Source organism: Myotis lucifugus, unplaced genomic scaffold, assembly GCF_000147115.1.
Source record: "Myotis lucifugus unplaced genomic scaffold, Myoluc2.0 scaffold_89, whole genome shotgun sequence".
Classification (NCBI taxonomy): domain Eukaryota; kingdom Metazoa; phylum Chordata; class Mammalia; order Chiroptera; family Vespertilionidae; genus Myotis; species Myotis lucifugus.
The window spans coordinates 2,667,201-2,689,797 of record NW_005871137.1 but is presented as its reverse complement, the minus strand read 5'-3'; the positions used below and the strand labels follow the sequence as shown (position 1 = coordinate 2,689,797).

General features: G+C 34.4%; 1 protein-coding gene across 4 annotated transcripts in view; it reads left to right on the top strand.

Annotated features, from left to right (window-relative positions):
* The window catches only part of GALNT13 (polypeptide N-acetylgalactosaminyltransferase 13), a 393,823-nt gene that overhangs the window by 332,526 nt on the left and 38,700 nt on the right, over positions 1 to 22,597 (top strand). For all 4 annotated transcript variants that reach the window (XM_023756129.1, XM_023756128.1, XM_023756131.1 and 1 more), the window contains exon 8: positions 17,299 to 17,438. In XM_023756129.1, coding sequence (XP_023611897.1) covers positions 17,299 to 17,438 — 140 coding nt within the window. The remainder of the gene's footprint in view (positions 1 to 17,298; positions 17,439 to 22,597) is intronic.

Here is a 22,597-nt window from a genome sequence, read left to right as displayed (position 1 = left end):
ATGCTGAACTCTAGGAAACTTACTTCAAAGCCATAATTCAACCTCTCTGTTGTAGGTGTCTAATCTAAAATAGTTTATATATATCCATAAAAATTGCATTTTATTTTTCCAAACATTTCAGAGGGCGGCTTGGTTGCAACAATTTCTTGCATTACAAACCTATGTATTAAAAGTTGTGTAATACAGAGTCAAATATAGGTTTCCTTGGATTAACCATTGATCTGCACCATTTTGTAATGATGCCTTTTTATTGGCTTGCATAATTAAGAATCTTCTCTCTGCACTTAAAACAATAAATTGTGAATTTAAAAAATGTTTAAGGCCCACGCCTCAGGAATATTTCTTATTGTATTATGTTAAGTAAAATCATAATAACAGCAGTAATTTCAGAGTACATTTAATATGTGGGTGGAAATACATAATGTTTATGCTTAATAAATGATACCTCACTCTTTTGAAGTAGAAAACAAAACTACATAGGAAGAATTTTTTTTAAAAAAAGACCACCTACTTTTATGTTTTTAGTCTATCTCAGCAGGATAGTTGAAATTTTATATTTAATATGATAATAAAACATATGTTATATTGACTAAGGACTAAAAATGGGTTATAATGAAATAAGTCCACTATGCAAAATGCCATGCAGCTTTTCTTACTTATTTAAGAAAGTCTTAAATAGGATTTTTATTATAAAGGTTTGATCAAATATTCTTAAGTTAATGTTACTATTGACCATCTTTAATTGTAGAGACCTTGTTTATGAAGCTATGACTGAAAGTTAAAATATTGCTAAAAAACTTTAAAATAATTCATCTTTTCTCTATTAACATTGTCCAATATTCTCCCACATATTTAGTTCCTTAGAAGGCTATTTGAATCTCGTTGTGTAACTAAAAGGATGTTTTAAAAGTTAATTATCTAGAAACTTTTTAAAATATTAAGGCATACTCATGTATTAATCATTACTGAATATTAATTGACTCCCATAGTGTCTGTCTGTGTTCTGTAAATATTGAAACAGCATTGGTTTATGATCAAGCAGAAATCCATAGTTAGATAGTGACCATACAATTTTAATGTTCTTAAATTTTTGTGACGAATTTTATAATGCTGCCTTGCAGAGTACAGTAAACACTGAACATTGGGCAGGGAGAAAAAAATCTATAAGATTAAAGCCCTGGCAGGTGTGGCTCAGTTGGTTGACGCACTGAAGGATCATGGTTCCATTCCCAGTCAGGGTACATGTCTGGGTTACGGATTCCTCCAGGTCAGGGCTCCTGCAGGAGGCAGCTGATTGATGTTTCTCTCTCTCTCCCCCCTCACTTTCTCTCTCTCTAAAATCAATTTAATTTTTTAAAAAAATACAAGATTAAGGACTACATAAGAAAGGATTAAAGAGAAGATTGTTGAGCCCCATGAAAGTAAAAATAAAACACTGTCTTAATGACAGTTATCTGAAGTAGCCAATATCTTAATCCATGACTAAAATCACTTTAATTGCTTTAAAATTTTTCCAAACTAGCAGAAGAAATGTAAAGTTAATTTTTTCCATTTGTATTAAAAATTATTTATTTATTTATATATTCATTTATTTATTTTATTGTCTAAAGTTTTACATGTGTCTCCTTTTCCCCTAATTGATTCCCTCCGTCCCAGCCATTCCCACACCGGGCAAGCCCCCACTGCTCCAGTGTCTGTGTCCTTTGGTTATGCTAATATGCATGCATACAAGTCCTTTGGTTGCTCTCTCACTCCCCTCCCACCCTCCCACCATTTGTCTCTGGATCTATTTTTGTTCATCAAATTATGTTGATCATTATATCCCACATATGAGTGAGATCATGTGATATTTATCTTTCTCCAACTGGCTTATTTAGCTTAGCATAATGCTCTCCAGTTCCATCCATGCTGTTACAAATGGTAGAAATTCCTTCTTTTTTATAGCGGCATAGTATTCCATTGTGTAGATGTACCATAGTTTTTTAATCCACTCATCTGTTGATGGGCACTTAGGCTGTTTCCAAATCTTAGCCATTGTTAATTGTGCTGCTATGAACACAGGGGTGCATATATCCTTTCTGATTGGTGTTTCTGGTTTCTTGGGATATAGTCCTAGAAGTGAGATCACTGGGTCAAATGGGAGTTCCATTTTTAGTTTTTTGAGGAAACTCCTTACTATCTTCCACAGTGGCTGCACCAGTCTGCATTCCCACCAGCAGTGCAGGAGGGTTCCTTTTTCTCCACATCCTCAACAGCACTTGTTGTTTGTTGATTTGTTGATGATAGCCATTCTGACATGTGTGAGGTGGTATCTCATTGTTGTTTTGATTTGCATCTCTCGGATGATTAGTGACTTTGAGCATGTTTTCATATGTCTCTGGGCCTTCTGTATGTCCTGTTTTGAAAAGCGTCTATTTAGATCCTTTGCCCATTTTTTGATTGGATTGTTTATCTTCCTTTTGTTAAGTTGTATGAGTTCCCTGTAAATGTTGGAGATTAAACCCTTATCGGAGATAACATTGGCAAATATGTTCTCCCATGCAGTGGGCTTTCTTGTTGTTTGTTGATGGTTTATTTTGTCTGCAGAAGCTTTTTATTTTGATGTAGTCCCATTTGTTTATTTTCTTCTTAGTCTCCATTGTCCTAGGAGCTGTATCTGTAAATATATTGCTATGACATATGTCTGCTATTTTGCTGCCTATGGAGTCTTGTAGGATTTTTATGGTTAATTGTTCCTCTCCATGGAAATTTTTAATGAAATAAATAAGACTGTTATCTAATATTAGATTATGAAATACTTTACTGCAAAGTTTATATAATTGAGCAAAAGGTGTGATTTTTTGGACATAACAATAGTTAAAATTTTCAAGCTCTCACTTTGTGCCAAGTAACTTTGTAAGCTTCATCTAATTTATTTCCTCACAATAACACTATGAAGTAGTTACAACTCTTATTTCTGTTGTGCCTTTTATGAGTGAAGTACTTGATCCAAGGTCATATTGCTAGTATATAGTGGATCTAGAATTCATAATCAGATAGATCATTCACATATAAAATACTGAAATCAGTCATCTAAGTCTCCATTTCTCCACAGTTTTCAGCCTAATGCTTTTTAGACTCTACTATTACATTTTAGGGGGAAAAGGTGATAGAACATCTTTTTGTATTTTTAAATGGTTATGTGTTAATATTTCCAGGTGTTTAACTTTTCAAAAAGACTTTTAAAATCCATATATTAAGAAATAAGTGGTTATCTAAATAATGTAATAACATTCTCCCAAGAAATTTTTTCTTAGTTTTATTTTGGAGATTTTTATAAGATAGTAAAGGACTTAGTGCTATTTGAGTCAAAAGAAGACATTTTAGATACAGTCTGAAATAATGCAAAGGAGCAATACAGGGTGGGGCAAAAGTAGGTTATTTGTATGGAAAATAAGGCAGTAATTAATAAATAATAATATAAGAGTATACTCTTTTGTGTTCTCACAACTGTAGACTTGCTTTTGCCTCACCCTATATATTATTTACTGATGTATAAAAAAAATAAAACTTAGTGGCTTAAACCATGCATCTATTTTCTCACAATTCCTGTGGGTCAGGAGTCCAGGCACGGTGTACTGGGTCCTCCGCTTCAGAGTCTCTGACATGGCTGCACTCAGCCTGTGGGCCAGGGCTGCAGTCTCATCTCAAGGCCTGACTGGGGAAGGATCTTCTTCCAACCTCACGATTGTCAAAACTGAGTTGCTCTCAGATTGTCACACTGGGAGCTTCAGTTCCTTTCTGGCTGCTCGCCAGCAATACATTGCCCCATGGGCCTCGCCCTAGGATGGCTCGCAAGATTGCAGCTCAATTTATCAAAACCAATAAGTGAGAGATTCAGTAGAGAATCTGCTGGCAAGATGTACGTTTACAATCTTAATGTCACTTTTTCAGGGCAGTGATATCCCTTCACCTTTGTCACATTCTCTTGGTTAGAAACAAATCACAGGTTCTACCAAAACTCAAAGAAAAGGAACCACACAAGGGCATGAATACCAGGAAATAGGGATCGTTAGGGCCATGTTGTAATATGTCTGCCACAGAAAGTAATGCAGAAATAGAGAAGTGAGTAATAGCCAAAGAAAAACAACCTTATATCAATACTAGAGGCTGGGTGCATGAAATTCGTGCACAGGTAGGGTCCCTAGGCCTGCCCAGCAATCAGGGCCAATTGGGGCCTTCCTTCCACTGGCTGCCAGACAGGGCCTTACTTCATTCCGCGCCACCCCCTGAAGGTTAGTGCACGTCATAGCGAGTGACCAAACTCCTGTTCTCCCGGTCGAACTCCTGAGGGGACACTTTGCATATTAGCCTTTTATATACATAGATGCTCATAAACCAGTTAGCATTTTCTGTAAAGCCCACCCAGTTCACTCTCCACCTCATCTCACCCACCTTTGAATATGTTTTCAGCTCAATATTCACTTTCTTAGAGAGTTTTTCCTCATCTGCCTCTACCTAACCACCAATGAGTCAGTTGCCTATTCTATGCTTTCATACCTTGAACATCTGCCTAATACATTTGTAAATTTACATTTGGCGATTTTCATTTGGGTTGCTTATTTGATTACTGATTAAGCTGTCAGGGAAGAAACTCTATATGGTTTTTGTTCAACATTTTATTTCTACCACCCATTCAAGTATAATATGAGAGGTGAAACAATGACAATATGCTGAATGAAGGAACAGATGGTAAGAGCACTGACCTGGAAGTCAAGAGACCTAGATTCCAAGGCAGGTTCTTTCACCAGTCAGCTGTGCTACTTCACACAGGGCCAGTCAGCTTTCTGAGTTTTAAAGGTTTTCATCTGTGAAAAGTCAATTTTGGCTCAAACACTTACAATTTTGATGCAATTTTATGATTTTACACAGTTGTTAATCAGTAAATTTTTACTTCACTGAAAGTAACTACCTTCTTTATATTTTAACCAACAATGTTGTGGTTTTAAACATTTCCAACAAGCAAAGTCAGAGGACAGGAGAAATAATGTAAGAAGCTGAAATTCATGCTTGCAAGATTAGAAACAGTCCTGATATTCTTCAGAGTTCGTACATTTGAATTCCATAGCTATGTTTTGATTTGAAATACCTTCCTTTTCCCTAGACAAATCAAACCCTCACTAGGAAACAAAAAACTGCATTACACTCATACTATTCCTTTCAAGATGTTGACATTCTGCCTTCCCATTCAGCGGCCCAATCCCCTCTGTGGACCCAGAGGGTTCGTGGAATTATATTGTAGCATAGCCTGAGATCAATGACCTGCTGAGAAAAATACAAAGCTCTAAAAAAAAAGAAGAGAGGCATGTTAGAATTCTCTGTGTAATAGAGTACCACACTATTATGTAGAAGGATATTTTAGCATCCCAATAGTACAGCTGTCACACTTGGCCTGCTTCCTGACGCCTGAATGTTACCCTTATTTAGGAATTGCTGAGAAGTTCTCATACCATGCAGTGTTAAGGCTGGTTTGTGAACTGTAACCTATGTTCGCAATAAATAAACTTGGCTTTTTTTTCAGTATCAAGTCTTTGACATGACTAGTGCCAGAAGAAGATAAATGCTGCATGGAAAACCCAGCAGCAATATGTTCTTCTACCATTCCCAAAAATCATAAGTCAAACTCTTACTTATTGAAATTTTTGTCAGTGGTTGTTCCATAGTGACAGTGTGCAATGTCCCAGGGGTGACTAATGGCTCTGCTATAGCCTTTCCAAGCTCCCTAATTTATAATAGTTCAGGACGGGGGGTGGGGGGGGGCAAATTGTTTGACAATGGAGGTTGAGAATATTTTTAACATTTTTCTTTCAAAATGGAAATCAATGTGTTCTCTTAGAACAGTGATTTGTTGTTTTTTTAATCTGAATTTCTACTGTTCATAGTAGTGCATCAACTGAAAGACCATGATTATGGAATTTGTGTTTTCTTATGTGGCATATGTGTCAAAATCACCACAGTGCACAAATATGGACAGGGGAAATAGCAGGTGTAGAGATGTGTGGAATTTCACCTTCATTTTATTGTACTTTATGTTCAGAAAAATGCTTCTGTTGAGACTTTACATGATACTTGTAGGGATGAAGTTCCAAAATCTTGAAAGTGATATATGGCATGCATCTCACTGAAAGGGCATGTGGGGCAAAGTTAAATTATTAATTTTCTACTCCATTCATCTGATATACAACAGAAGTGAGCAGGCTCAGAAAATAACTAGCCCGTACTATAAAGGGATCATGTGCCCCTTGAAGCCCGTATCCTTACTAAAACAACAGCAAATGTAATAGGTAACTTTTAGTGAGCACTTAGTATGTACCCTGCATTTTAACTCATTGCATAATCACAATAACTCTTTGAGGATGGTGCTGTTATTATGCCCACTTAATAGAAGAAAAGAACTGAGGACTTTTGAGGTTACATAAATTGCCCTATATCACACATTCAGCACATGACAGAGCAGAATTCAAATCCAGAGAGTTTGAACTAGTAGTTCCTAAGGGAACTGGCATATTCATAATCTCCTTTAATCATATCTACATGCATGCTGAATTCTTTCCTGCTGCATAAACAAAAACCTTAAAATTATATAGAATTCATTCTGTTTGAATGAAGTTATATTCCTTAGGTTTATATTCTGTTAGCCTAGATAATCAAGAATTAAATATGTGTACTTAATATTTCTTCTATTTGAGTTAATGTGTCCCATAATGTAATCTCAGATATTAGTTGAGTTAATAACATGTGACAACCAATTCTCACCAGTCTTGAATCATATTAGTTTTTCTATATCCTAATAACTTATAATTCAAAAGCATAATTAGATTTTCTTACTGGCTTTGCAGCAAGAATGCTGATTAAATACAGATTAGAAAAATGCACTTTAATAATTATTAAAAATTTTTGCTAATGAGGCCAAGTAACACTTTGGAACCTAAGTTTGCATAAACTTTCTCTCTCTCTCTCTCATATATAGGGGATGGGGCCAGCTGGCTAACCGCCCACGGCCCCTTGCCCCAGCCAGCCCCACCCCCAGTCGGCCCCGATCAGGGGCGAATAAACGAATTTGTGCACTGGGCCTCCAGTATTTAAGTAATGTCTGTTGCCGTATACTGTTATAGGAACTGAAGAGAAATACAGATGTCAACAAATATATGTATTTGAATTTACTACCATCGTCTTGGTTTAATTAATATCTTGCAATGGAAACTTGCTAATGCAAAAATTTAAAAGCATACAGATTTTTTCCCCACAAAGGATTTTCTGTAATGGGATTAATTTATATCCTATCCATAATTAATAGTTTTGTAATAAAGCTGTATTTCTCAGTGGTTTTAATGAAGGGTTGTTGTCTCAAATTTTTGGAAAAAGATAAATAAATTTTGGAAATAGTACCTACTTTAGATATTCAAAATACACTTTAGCTTAGTAAAAGTTCTGAGGAGTCCTATAGTGAAGAAACCTATTGAATGTGTTTAACTTATTGTTTCTCTTAAAATATGACCAGATAATAAATGTTTAAGCACTTTTTCCTCTATTTAAGCTACCATCAACTTAACGGTCACCATTTTTTTATATACCTGAAAGAAAAAGTTTACAATTTATAATAATTAAAGCATAATAAGCTAATTAGACCAGACGTCCTGGACGAAGCCAGGGCTGCAAGGGAAGCCCGGGTCCCAGGTGCCTACCAGTGGCCAGAGGAAAGCCCGGGTCCCAGTTGCCTGCCAGTGGCCAGAGGGAAGCCTGTGTCCCAGGTGCCAGAGGGAAGCCTGTGGCAGCAACCAGGAGAAGGAAGGCCCACTCTTGCATGAATTTCGTGCATCAGACCTCTAGTTAAACTATAATATAAGACTCCTTTTCACTCAGAATTATTTTGTTCCTATCAACCAAAGGTCACTGTTACCAACAGGAGTCCCCAATTTGGGGTGTGGTAAAGGGGGACAGAGATTTTATTCATTGCAAGCAACTCAACTGTAAAACAGCATGCTGTGAAGCAGCACAGCTAAGAGGTGGTCCCAGTGAGGTAGTCCTGCTGTTATGGCTTTGGTGTTACAGCTTTGGTGTTAAAGCTCAGTTCTGGAAAGATAGCTCCACTCTGGTGTTACAGAGCCAGCAGATGTTATAGTTCCATTCAGGTAAACACAGTCTTCAATTATTGAAAGTAAAAATGCTCATTGGGAGCCAAAGGGGAGCTGACTTAAACAGTGAGAAGTTTCCATCCCTGGTCCCTGATTGGTCAGCCCTCCTACAAATGAGGGCTCCAAATCCTCACAGTTTGATTGGTCCATAAGGGACTGTCCTGATTGGTTGGAGTGGAGCCACTCTGATTGATCAGTGGAGATGCTAATGAGGATGTAACTGTGCAGTTCCAACTGGATGGGAAAGGTTTTAATCCTATTGGTTGAAATACAATTTCAGGAATTTCTTTGTAAGGGTCTGGTTGAAGGTGAGACTACAGTGCAAATAGGCAGTTCAGTGTGGAAAGCAGGCAGTTTAGTAGGAGGCTTCTCCATGAGGTACAGTTTGTGTGAGATGCCCCAGTTTAGCAATGGTTGCTGCTCTGTTTATAAATATGAGCCCAATTAGTCCTTCTCAGCAGGTATATTCATTCTTTTTTTTTTTTTTGGAGGGGGCACCGGATGGTATATTCATTCTTGAGGTTAACATATTAAGGAACTGTTTTAGATATAAACTAAATCAGATACAACTTTTTTTTATCATATCTCATTCTTATGCACACATATAGTTTTTTCAAAATAAGCAAATAAATTGATCAAGTAAGTTCACATTTTGAGGCTGACTTTTTGAATCACTTTTCATTGCAAATTTACTGGTGTGTATGTGTTTTCCATCCACTGTCATTCTCAATGCCCTCAAGATGATTGACGATATAGACTTTCTTAAAACATTATTATCCCTGGGATTTCTTCCAATTCCCTGAAACCATTCAGCAAAGTTTAATCTTATTACTTTCTTGATTTTACCAGAAGTATTAAAAGTTTACAGACAATAATCAGGGTATATTTAAATGCCCATTGCTTTAAATGTCAACTAATTACTAAAACTAGTTCATTCCACAAATAGAAAAACAAGTTTGTATATGCTCAAAAGGAGACAACTATTATATAGCTGTCTTCTCCCCAGAGGCAACTGTAAGATGTCATTGATTATAAAATATATCACTGTTTCAGAGATGGTATAATAACATAATATTGTCATAGCACTGAAGCAACGGTTCTAGCTAGCATCCTGCAGAACTAGTGATTGATTAGACACAATTTGTGAAGCATTATATGGACATATTTTGCTCAATCAGTTGCACACTAGAATCTTCTGGCTTATATTTAATTGTCAAACCAATAGAATAACTTCCAATTGTGTCATTGCTGATTATTTCCATGAATTCAAGTTTGTCCAGAATCTTGGATAACATCTATTTTTCAGGACAAGGAGAATTTGCCAAGTGGATTCTATTTTTCATGGGATGATAATTACCATGTTTTGTAACATATCTCTATCTCGGTTTTTCAAAGTTTCTCTAGTGTTTTTTCTCTAAAAATGGTAGAGTACGCATGATCATGGACCTTAATATTAGATGGATGTGACTTTCTAAGTAAGCTTGAGCAAGTTAACCATTTAATGTCTTAGTTTTTTCATCTTTAAAATAAAGACAACAATAATAGATAGGGATAATATAGAGTTTTAATGAGAAAGTATATACAAACGTGTTTATTGTGGAATTAAGAACATGAACTCCCTTAAACAGTGTTATATCTGTTGTTTCAGTACTTCTTGGCCCTAACCATACTATGCCAGTCTTGTATCATGATGAATAAATGCTTGTCCTATTCCAAAAATGGTTTGAGATGGCTTTATTTAATTCAAAATTTATATGATACACTGGCTAGAAAATAGAGAGATACCTTATCAGCTATAAAGTTGGCAGTATTTGTAAGATAAAAATAAGTTAATTTGCTATGGGAAAACACAGCCTTTCTTGTTTCTGAATTCATAAAATAATTACTGCTGAGAATTCCTATTAAAAACAAAACAAAGCAAAATTATGTAATGAAATACTCAAGAACCTCAGCATATTCACACTGTTGGTACAATACATTTTTGAAAAGCTACTTTTTTTTCCCTCAATGAAAATGAATATCAAAATGCAGATACTCATTTAGATTTCACAGGGGTTAAAATAATGGAATCTAAATATAAAGTTATATATTAAACTAAACTGATCCTAGATAAAATTTATACTATAAAAGTGTATGGCATGTAGATTTTTCCAGCAATAAAGATAAATTAGAGAGTTGGCTAGTGTCCTTAATTAAAGCAAACAAAATCAAGTGAATCATTTCAAAAATATATAGTGTATGTGCAAAGAAACAAAAATAATAAAAGCCAAAAAAGAACATGGTTGGAGATATCCTAAAATAAATTTCATATGATTAATGAGTTAAATGAAAAAATATATAGTGAAAAATTTTAAGGATGTAAAAATATATACATGGACTTAAAAAAATGTTAAGAGAGTTAAAGCCAAGTATCATATGAAGGGCACAAAGCAAACGATTTTTAACATTTTTTTATTGCCAAATTAAGTATCAAAAATTAAATATTTGCAACATCTATCCCCAATATTGTTGTATCAAGAGTGCTTATACATCAAAAAGTGAACATGTCAATGGAAAACTGGGAAAGGGAAAGAATAGGCAGTTTATAAAAGAACAAATGGCAAAGCCAATTGGAGAAGAATTGTCATCACTAATAATCAATTTTAAATGATATTGAGGTACCGTTTATCTCCACATAACAAAAAGTGGTAAATTAAAGAATACATTAACATAGTCAGTGTTCTGAAAGGGAAATTAGATTCTTATCACTGTTACAGGGTATGTAAATTTGATATATCTTTCTGGGGAGCAGGTTAGTAATAGGTATGTTTTTTAGTCTTGAGATCAGCATATAATTTTTCAAAATGCATTGCTTCTAGAATATTCTAATGAAATAAGAGCATAATAAAAAAGATATAAAGATGTTCATTGATTTTGTAGTCTGAAATGAGAAACAACTTGAATGTCTAACTATAGGGAACTGATTAAGTAAGTTATATCCAACATGTAAAATAGAATGCCACAGAGGCATTAGAAACAAAGTTATAGAAGAGTTCAGTTGACCTGAAAAAGTGTTCATGGCCTACTGTTTTAGGAATAAAACAAGTTATTAGTGCACATTGCAGTATAATTAAATCTTTGAAAGAAAATTTGTATCTATATAATTAAAAAGAAGACTAGAAAAATCATTACCATCATGCAAATATAGCTGTATTACAGATGACTTTTAAAATAATTTTATTGATGGATTTAGAGAAAGAGGATGGGAGAGAGAAACATCAATTTGTTGTTCCACTTATTTGTACATTCATTGGTTGATCCTTGTATGTGTCCTGACTGGAAATCGAACTCACAACCTTGGTGTATAGGGACGACTCTAACTAACTGAGCTACTTAGCCAAGGCACAGATGACTTTTTTATAACTTTTTGTATTTACCTGTTTTAAAATTTAATCTGCAATGAGTACATAATTCTCAAATAACTTAAAATTTTGTAAAAGATAAACATATAAATTGTATGTACTTTTTTTCTTAATATGGGGGGGATAAAAAACAGAAAACAAAAGACAAAATGCACAAGGTATATCAGTGGTTTATTGGCTCAATACCTCTTTTGCATTTTCTATAACATGTGTGAGTTAGGGAGCAGGTCACTATATACTCTAACTGGTGTAGCTTATGAAGGGTGCTAAACAGTGTCTTGAAGGTTCTTACTTGGATTTTTTTTCCCCTAGAGATTGTGGATTTTATAGTTGATTTGCTTCAACTGATATCAAATTGACCTTTATTTTAAAAGGCAATTGCAAAGGTTCACTCTTCTTGTTTCCTATATTCTCATTCATCTAAAACCCAGTAGTTCAATATGAGATTTTCTATTGTCAAATTGAACTGAAGTTTGAGGCAATTGGAAAATTTAGCCTCAAGACCTGCCCAAACTTGATTATGGAGATCAGACAGACTTAAATCAATTAGGAAGTTGTTTTATCTTTGCTTCTTCTATGTGACATAGCTATGATTTTTGTATAAGTAATCTCATTTTTATCCCATTAAAATAAAATTGCAATCATAATAGTTAATGCTAAATTCAACAAGTAATCACTGTGTATTATTAGCTGGTATGGGCCATCAGCCTTTAATGTGATTCTATCCAATGATTTCTTAATGAGAGGTTATGTGTCTGGCTGCTTTTTATACATATCAAGAACGGGTAAAAATGGAAATGCTGGATTAAAAGAGTAGTTTTTTGTTTTGTTTTGTTTTGTTTTGTTTTGTTGTGTTTTGAATAATACAAAAGTATCCCAAGTAATTTGCTAAATCTAGTATCTATATACTCTAAAACACAATCTCTAGTTGGCTTAAAAATTATTTATCTTTTAATTATTATTACTTTTGAGGAGAAAGGAATGCAGTCCTTATTCATAAAGCTCCTGATGACAAGTATTCAAAGTGAATAACAAAATAAAGAATATATTTTTCTGTTGTAGGGAATTTTGAAAATATCACACCCAAATTCTTAATTGAAACTTTGGATATTGGTCTACTGAAATATGCAAGTGTATTGTTAATATATCTTTGTGTATAAAAAACTTTATGATTAGCTACATAGTTTTAATTGATGTGCTTAAGGAAAAATAAATGTATTAACTTCTTGTTCTTTTTTTAGGAGTTAGCAAAGGGAATATGCTGTTTTTCCTCTCATTTTTTTTGTTGTTTCATATATTTTCATTTTACTTTGTTATAATAACAGTATAATAAAATTGTTTTTTTACATTTTTATATTCTTATACAGTTATAATTGTTTCAATATATGAATTCTATTTTGTCAATTAGATAAATATATCATTGATTTACTTACGCATTCCTTGAAGGAATACATTTCCACTTTTCTTTAAGCTCACAGCAGTACATATTCAAATGCATAAAACTCTAAGCTTTAGCCTACAGGTTATTCTATTATCAGGTATCCCGATTATAGGGGAACCAGAGCTATTAGGCTTATTACCCATCTACTAGGGAAGAACTTAAATAAGTTCATTATGATCTTCAATCTGTTTAAAAATTTAAATCTTGGATATCCTACATATCTAAGTTTAATACTACCATGAAGTAGATTTTAAAATGATGAGTAAAGAACAGGTTATTTAATAAAGTATAACAACGAATAAGTGTTATCATTTGCCTTTTAATCAAATTTGCATACCTGTAGTTAATTAAAATGCTCTTTTTTTTCTAATGCATAATGCATCTTTATCTTGTCAAAGCCTTTCCAGATTTATGCTAATCTCATTGAAATATTTACCTTTACAACTTTCAACTCTTTAAGTTGCCTTTGAAAAAAAATGTAAAAAAATGCATCCAATGCTTGTATTGCAACCTTCCTATCACACCCTCCTCTGTTTATTTGTCTTCCTCCACTAGAATGTAAACTCCATAGAGGAAGATACTTTTGTTTTGTTCACTAATGGATATCAAATGCCTAGTTAATGCAGTTGGCATGTAGTTGGAATAAAGTAAATAAGCTTCTGCTGACTTAATCTTGGCTTGGCCTCTGCTCTCTTTTTTTCTCTTTCTCTTTTCCCATCTGTTTATTTTCCTCTGCATTGGCCTCACTATCTTAGTTCTCTCTATGGTAGTCCCAGAAACTCCAGGCTTAAAGCATCCATATACAGAGCAATTCCACAGGTATTAGAGTGTCAACTTCAACTAGCAAATTCTCAGTACACATTTATTAGGCTGGCTTGTTCACATATCCATTCCTGAGCCAATCATTATGATGGGTTGGGTGTAAGGTTAAAAAATGGAATGCTCTGGTTGTCTTGAATGCTACTCAGAACTTGGCCTGAGTAACTCATGGAAAGCATCCGTTGGAAACTATTAGATATGCAGACTTTTGGGCCTCACTTAAAACTAACAAAATTATAATCGGCAATTTAACAAGATTCCCTGGTGACATGCCTTTAGCACGTGCCCACAGCTGAAGTTGGAAAGGTGGGTAGGGGAATGGAGTCACCAAACCATCATATTGAAAGTGGGGAAGGGATGCTCCTAACAGAAGGCAGAATGGGTATTGGCATGGGAAACAACGGATATCCAGTACAATATACAATATGTATTCAGCAATTATTATATAGTAGGCACTGTGTTATGCCTTTTTCAGGCATTATTTAGTATTTACAACATCTAATAAGATGTTCTCTGATAGGATACCTAAGGCTTAAAGAGATTAAATAATTTATTCAAAGTTTTTGGTGTGAGGCAATGGGCAGATTAATCTATAATATAATATCAAGTAGTAAGAAGTGCCCTGGAAAACAATTAGGCAGGAAAGAGGAATAGAGTCTGACTCAGGATGATGGCATGGAGGAATCAATTTAGATAGGAAGGCCAAGGTGAATCTGAGGAAGTGAAGTTTGAGCAGAAATTTGTATAAAGCGAAGGACAACTTGTGAAAGTTCCAGGGTAATACCATTCCAGACAGGAAAAAGGATGAGTACAAAGCCATGAAGTGGAAATGACCTTCTCATGTAAACAAACAAACAAAAAAAGGACAAAGTAAACAACAACAAAAATCCAATGTGGCTATGATGAAGTGACTATCGATGATTAATTCAGAGAGATAGCCAAGAGTCAGTTCAAGAGGATATTAAGCATTGGTTAAGACGTCAGTTATTCTTAGCACAGTAGGACATCATTTGAAGCTTTAGAGCAGGGGATAGACATAATTGTTATTTATATTTAAGATATATTGTCTAGGAAGCAGGCAATGATGAATAAGGGATAGATGGAGAAATGTAAGACGTCAGTGGGACTAATTAGGAGGCTATTACAATGCTAGTCTAGGCAAAAGATGAGAGAGGGTGGGACCAGCATGGTAGAGGGGAAGGTTGGAGGGGGCAGCAGGGCTGGGGATATATTCTAAATGCAGAGCCAACAGAAATCACTAATAAATTGAATATGTATGTATGAGATAAAAGAATTACTCCTCTGTTTTGCCCTGAGCAAATGGGTGGATATTTGTGCTAGTTACTGAAATGGAGAACCTTAGAGATGGAACAAAATGGAAAATCAAGAAGACTGTTTTAGATCTGTCAAATTTGAGATGCTTCTTAGAGATCCCAGTAAAATTCTTGGGTAAACAATTGTATAAACTACTTTAGAGAGGTTTAGAGCTAAGAGTTTGGAAAATAAGGCAGATGGCATTTTTAAGCCGTGGATCTAAATAATCTAATTCAGGCTCTACTTCATAGTCACTCATCTCTTTATATGATTTTGAAGACTATCATATAGGTGATTTCAGTTGCCATAGCACTTAACACAAAGAGATTGTCTTTTAGTGATCTGTTTTGTAAATGTTTTCAAGCCTTAAACTCCAGAATGGAAGTTCTAGAGAAAATTATTTTGATAGCAAATATTTATCTGTTCAAAATGCCCAAAGACCTGGTTGTTTTCTATCTAAGCACCAGCTAGAAAAGTCAATATTTTCTTAGAAGGAAATGGTTTGGCCTGTAAATATCAGCAGAATGCTTTCCAGAACACTAAGGCATGTCTTTTTGTAAAACAAAAAATAATCTGAAGAGACAGCAGAGGAAGGGGAAAGCTAGAAGGTGACGGGCTCCAAGAGTGTTGCTGCTTTTGAGGCTAAAAAACAAATAATGGTATTAGTTGCAGACATTTAGGTTGTCTAAACAATTGTTTCTTATTTTGTAGAATGATTAATGGGCTTTGCTGCTTGGTTGGAATAGAATATAGTAAATACTGGGTCGTTTATTCTATCCTAATGTCTAGTTACTACTTGTCTTAAAGAAACTTATGAAATAGAGGCCTTTCCAAAATAATCTCAGAAATAATTGCAATCTCATCACAATTATTTAGTCATTTTGGTCAAAGGTCATGACATAATTATATATAAAAGTTAGTGGTATTATCGTTTTTATTTCTCAACTAGAAAGCATTCTCTTATGATCTTCAATGTAAATATTAATTTTATATATTCTGTTTTGATATGAAGTAAAGCTAAGCAATTTTAATATATACCTGTGAGTATATTCCATTTGTTTATTAGTTTCTATATGCTTATTTATTTACTACCTTAACCAAGTAGCTTATATTAACTCATAAAATGAAATAAGAAAAAAATCAATAAAGAAAAAATCAGGTCTATAATAAGCCTATGTAGAATAAACATTCAAGAAGAAGAAGAAGCACCCTGACTGGTTTGGCTCAGTGGATAGAGCGTCGGCCTGCGGACCAAAGGGTCCCGGGTTCGATTCCAGTCAAGGGCATGTACCTTGGTTGCGGGCACATCCCCGGTGGGGGGTGTGCAGGAGGCAGCTGATGGATGTTTCTCGCTCATCGATGTTTCTAACTCTCTATCCCTCTCCCTTCCTCTCTGTAAAAAATCAATAAAATATAAAAAAAGAAAAAAAAGAAGAAGAATCCCTAACCAGTTTGATCAGTAGATAGAGCGTTGGCCTGTGGACTGAAGGGCCCCAGGTTCAATTCCAGTCAAGGGCATGTACCTTGGTTGCGGGCACATCCCCAGTAGGGGGTGTGCAGGAGGCAGCTGATCTATGTTTCTCTCTCATCATGTTTCTAACTCTCTATCCCTCTCCCTTCCTCTGTAAAAAAAACCCAATAAAATATATTTTTAAAAAAGAAGAAGAAGAAGAAGGGAAAATTAGAGCATGTAAGTTCCGTACAATGTTGAGCATCATATTTATATAGTAAATTTATCATGAAATCTGCAGGTGGTGAATAAATGACACTGTAGGGAAAATATGAACATTTACAAAGGCATTGGAGCTATTGAAATTTTTATTAAAGAAAAACACCTCAAGCTTTGATTATAAGATGCTAAATTAATATCAATTAGTTGATTAATTATTCAATCTAAGAAGTACAAGTACTTGGTGATAAATATTTGCATTTGAAAAGTCATAACCAATGGGAAAACTATTTTTATGTCAATTTAATGTACTAATTGGATGTTAGTAAGAAAATCAGTGTAATAGCAGCTGCATATGCAATTGAATTTGATGGAATTATAATTACAGAGAAAAGACTGATCAAAATTAAACAGAGTGAAATGGTGCTAAATAAAACCAAAATAGCACAAACTGATTTGTGTTTTTCTGAAAAATTCCAGGTGTTGTCAAAGTGGATTATGGAGATGTTTCAGTCAGAAAAACACTGAGAGAAAATCTGAAGTGTAAGCCCTTTTCTTGGTACCTTGAAAACATCTATCCGGACTCCCAGATCCCAAGACGTTATTACTCACTTGGTGAGGTATGAATTATTTATTTTGGTTGAGTTATAAATATATTTTGAAAATAGAGCAATATCTAAGGAGCTCAATCTTTTTTACGTTATGAATGAAATGCGTTAAGGGTATTTAAATAGCTCTGTTTTAAATGACTTCTTATGTATTGCCTGGACCATAAAGATCTTTACCATTGGGATTTGTAAAAGTATGGGGATAGTTTAAGACTGAATAAATAATATTTTCTTGTTTCTTTATTAATGGCTCCAAAACTTTTTGATCCTATTGACCTTATATTCCTTTCTAAAAAATTTTAATTTAATTTTTATATTAAATTTATTGGGTTGACATTGGTTAATAAGAGTACATAGGTTTCAAGTGGATCTTACACCCTTAAAATTTATGGTAAACTGCAAAGATCTTTTGTTGATGTGGGTTATAACAATATTTACTGTATTGAAACTAAAACTGATAACCTTAAGACCTATTTATTAATTCACTAAAAAAAGTTGTTATATGTTAATATATATAAGTAACATTTTTGAAAATAATATATATTTTCCAAAGTAAAAATCAAATGGTAAGAAGATTAGCATTATATATAGTTTTATATGTTGCATTAATGTCTGGCCTCATAGAAGGTATCCTTAATCTCTGTTTTGGTATTCAATCTACTGTAATACACATACCATGTAGTCTCTGGAAGACTCCCTATACATTCTGAGAAGTGACAGTGAAAACTGCAAGTAATACTTTAGTATTATTATTAAAATCGTATTGACTTTGTGGGCCCACTGAGAACCATTCTTTTTCAAAATATATATTATCTTTGCACATACACAATTGCCTTTATCATAACTATACAAACACATATTCATAATATATATTCAATTGTTCAAAGTAAGAATTATTCCTTTTTGAATTTTATATTCCTTCTTGGTAATTTCCACCTAATGGGCATTAAATTTGGGAATAAAAACTAATTTAATATTGGTTGTAACTAAAGCATTTCAACAGTAATCATGTAATGCATTTGGGAAAGAATTATTAATTTTGTTCTTCAGTTGAAATTGGCATTTTTATAGGTCATATTAGGATATCTGAAAACTTATAGAATTTGAGCTAATACTTTTTTGATTCATTGGCAAAAAAAAAATTAAATCTGTAACTTTATCCACACTGTCACTTTAATAGACATACATACTTTACTTATGATTAACTAGAAAATAATTAAAGAAAAAGAAGACTCAAACTGAATGGTCCTTAGCTGAATTGTTCTGCAAGGCTATTTTTCTGTGCTATATCCATGCACTACTTGGCAAATCACCACTTCCTCATTATCCATGTAAATATATTTCTATAGAATTTTTCAGTTTACAGATATTTAACCTTAATCTGAATAACGTAGTGCAAAGATTTATATGTAATAACACTAAATGTACCACTTTAGTCATTTATTAGTCCTGTGCCTCGGACGGTTTTATTCACTTATTTTGTGTGTTTTTATGGGAGGGGGTTGTTGTTGCCATTGTTTTCAAATCCTATATAATAAAAGCATACTATGATAAGTGTCCAACCAATCGGTTGACCTTTTGGTTGACCGGTCAACCAGTCACTATGATGCACACTGACCATCAGGGGGCAGATGCTCTGACCAGTAGGTGAGCTTGCTGCTGGGGTCCAGCCAATCAGGATTGGGTGAGCCGGCTGGCCCCTATTGGCCCCCATTGGGACTGGGTGAGATGGCCCCAATTGGCCCTGATCACCGGACAGGACAAGGGACCCTACCTGTGCATGAATTTGTGCACCAGGCCTCAAGTATGTAATAAATCCCATGTTAGCACCAATGTCACAGCACTTATATTCAGTACATGACATATATGACAGTGCTTTTTAAACTCAAACAGTGTTTGCATGCTTGTTATTATATTCTAGTTTACTGGAGATCCCCAATAAAATAGTTAATACTCTCATTTCTTTACTGAAAAGTTTGCTTGAACAATCATGAGCCTGCCTGTACCCTTAGAAAAAGTGAGGTTTTTTTTATTCTTGTGCTAGAGTATTTCTCCTGTTGTAGTCAGTGGACCCAAGTGACCAGTAAACATTGATTACTTTTTCTAAAAGAAGATATAACCAGAGCATATAACATGATGGGTGTAAGTAAAGAGGACTTTTTGAAAATTCTCTAAGGCCACCAGGTAACTCCTGAGAAAGACTAGGGGCTCTGAAATGAGATCTCGATGTTTATTTCCAAGTTAAACATCCAATTTTATGCTTTCCTGCACTACATCAAGGAAATCTAATTAATTGACTTCCTAAAAAAGTAAAAATAGAGTATAGTGTGGGAAAATTTCTTTATACAACCTACTGATTTTGAATTAGCTGTCTTCTGTAATGGATCAGGTGGCCATATTTAAATTTCTAGAAATAGTTTGAAAAGCTTTGAAAGAGAGATAGTGTGCCTTTCTGGACTTTTGAAACATCCAAAAGAGGCAGTATGTCATGTTGAAAAAATCCCGGGCCTTGGAATCAAGCAGAAGAGGGCTTAATTTCAGATCCCACAGTTTACAATTTGAGGGGCACTAGGTTCCTCTCTGATACCTGTCAGCAGCATGAAGATAATCATACAGGGTTATAGTGATGATCGAAGATACAGGGAATTTAGCACTGTGCCTGGCAAGAAGTTGTAGCAGCACCAGTACAGTTATTGTAATTATCATCGATACCATTTATTGATTTCTTACTATGTCAAACATTATTCTAGATGCTTTATTTCAATTATATCATTTAAAAATCACAACTCATGACTTGGGTTTTGTTATTATCTTCCATTCAATATGGAAACTGACATAGAAAAAGTATGTGATTGGCCTATGGGTCATAGAACTAGCTAGCTGTTGAAGTCAGATTCAAATACATGAATTTAGTCTGACACTAAAGCTCACGTTTCTTATAACTAGAAGGAGAAAATAGATTACATTATTATATTTTATGTGTTCAAACTGCTTTTATTAAATAAGGGCTTAAGCTGGAACCAGTATTATATACTAAGGATGTAAAGTCCAATAAGGAAATACCTTATTCTTAAGCTATTCTACTGGGTGGAGGATGGCAAAAGAGAATCAAGAAACTCAGTAGAAATCAAAGGTGTCTACATCAGGTATATAGGCATGCTATGAACTGCTGTTTCAAGAACCTGGCAAATTTAAAAATCTGTAAGATATAAGTTTTGAACTTTCTGGGATATGAATGTACTATAGTTTTCTACTTTAAAACCAGCAATCCAGCAACTGTTTCCATGGAAACAAAAGGACAAATTCACTGAGCACTACTTCTCAATTCAATTTTGCATAGTCAAGTATACACAATTTAAGATGGACATGTTGATAATGAGTTTGAGATGATGATCTGTTAAAGGACAAGTTATTTACTTAAAGGTTTGTATTTCTTATTGTCTATCATTTACTATTATTAAAATAATGTAAAAGCTATTTTCCTTATTTATGGAGGTACTATCTATCAAATAGTTAGAGACTCAAAGTGATATCACATGTCTAAGCTACTTATCAAGACAACAAAATTATTATTATTTTTTTTAGTGAAATTGTCAACATTTAACAATGCACAGTTTTCTTAAGTTTCACTATTTCTCAAAGCCTATATATAAAGACAGTATTTATTAAAATACATTTCATTTTCAAAATTGAGCTATCAGCTGTTAAAATGTGTATACATTTTTTTGGGACACCCTGTATTTAATGTTGCAGTATACTGGTGACTATAACATTTTCCTGTAGATTTTTTTTTTAACTTTCCTAGCTATACTAGAAGATAGAGGCAAATATGGTATTCAATTTTTCCTTATAGATTGTCACCAAAATAATCATCAGTAGAATTACTGAGGTCAGATGGTTATATCTTAATTTCTTATGTTTTTATTTTACTCAGGTAACTGAAATATTACTTCACCCAGCTCATGAATTTCATGCAATTTTGAATGAGAAGTTAAAAGCTGTGCAATTGCTTTGAACTAAAACCTTTAAGTAGCTTAATGAAGCATGTGCTTTTTAGACTCAGTAAGGAGATCATAATGGGATAAGGAAGTCAAGCTCTTTGCAGCATTACATTCTCTCTTAAGTAGTCATTTAGCTTATGTAGATGCAGCATGCCAGGTCCTGATCTTGCACATATGAAGGGTAATTTAAGTTTAACATTGAAAAATGGCATTCTGCCCTAGCCGGTTTGGCTCAGTGGATAGAGCGTTGGCCTGCGGACTCAAGGGTCCCAGGTTCGATTCCGGTCAAGAGCATGTACCTTGCTTGCGGGCACATCCCCAGTGGGGAGTGTGCAGGAGGCAGCTGATCGATGTTTCTCGCTCATCGATGTTTCTAACTCTCTATCCCTCTCCCTTCCTCTCTGTAAAAAATCAATAAAATATATTAAAAAAAAAAAAAGAAAAATGGCATTCTAACACAGTAATCTCTAACCCAAATTTTTGGCCTATGACAGGCCAGCATTTGGGGGAGGCGGGTAGTATTGTGAGTTATATGGGCCACAAGCGTACCAGAGGGAAGAAGAAAGAGGAGGGGATTTCTGGAGCCAAGAGACTTAACTCCTAGGGCTTAATATTTGCAGTTGGGTCTTTGCTTTGAGGATGTTTAGATATCTGTCTCTGCATTTTATATTACCTACTTGACCTCAGCATATCTTTTCCCTCTTATATCTTTTCACTATAACCACTAGTTAAGGCATTGGCATATATTGGTACTGTATCCTTAAATATTGTTCAAGAGCAAACTTAAGTTACTAAAAATAGAGATCTATGAAGCTGCCTGGCTGCAGGGATTCAGGGTATAATCAGTTACTGCCAAATGCAGAAGCAAAAGCACTTAGAGTTTTATCCTCTCTGTTGGTAATCAGGAGATCAATCTATTTATAGATTCACAGTCTTCTTGACCTTTTAATAGGATAACCAGTAAGAAAGCCTCATTGTAAATGGGTTACAGAAATGGGGGCATTCTCTCTGCTCATGATTATGTTTCTGAAACTCTTTGGTACCAGGGTAAACTAATTTTCATGCCAGGGTAACTGAATATGCATATGTACAGACAGGATAAATATGTTACTCTTCATTAGAGGTTAACTTTAAAGAATGTTAGGCTGATTGACTCACCTGTGGAAAAAA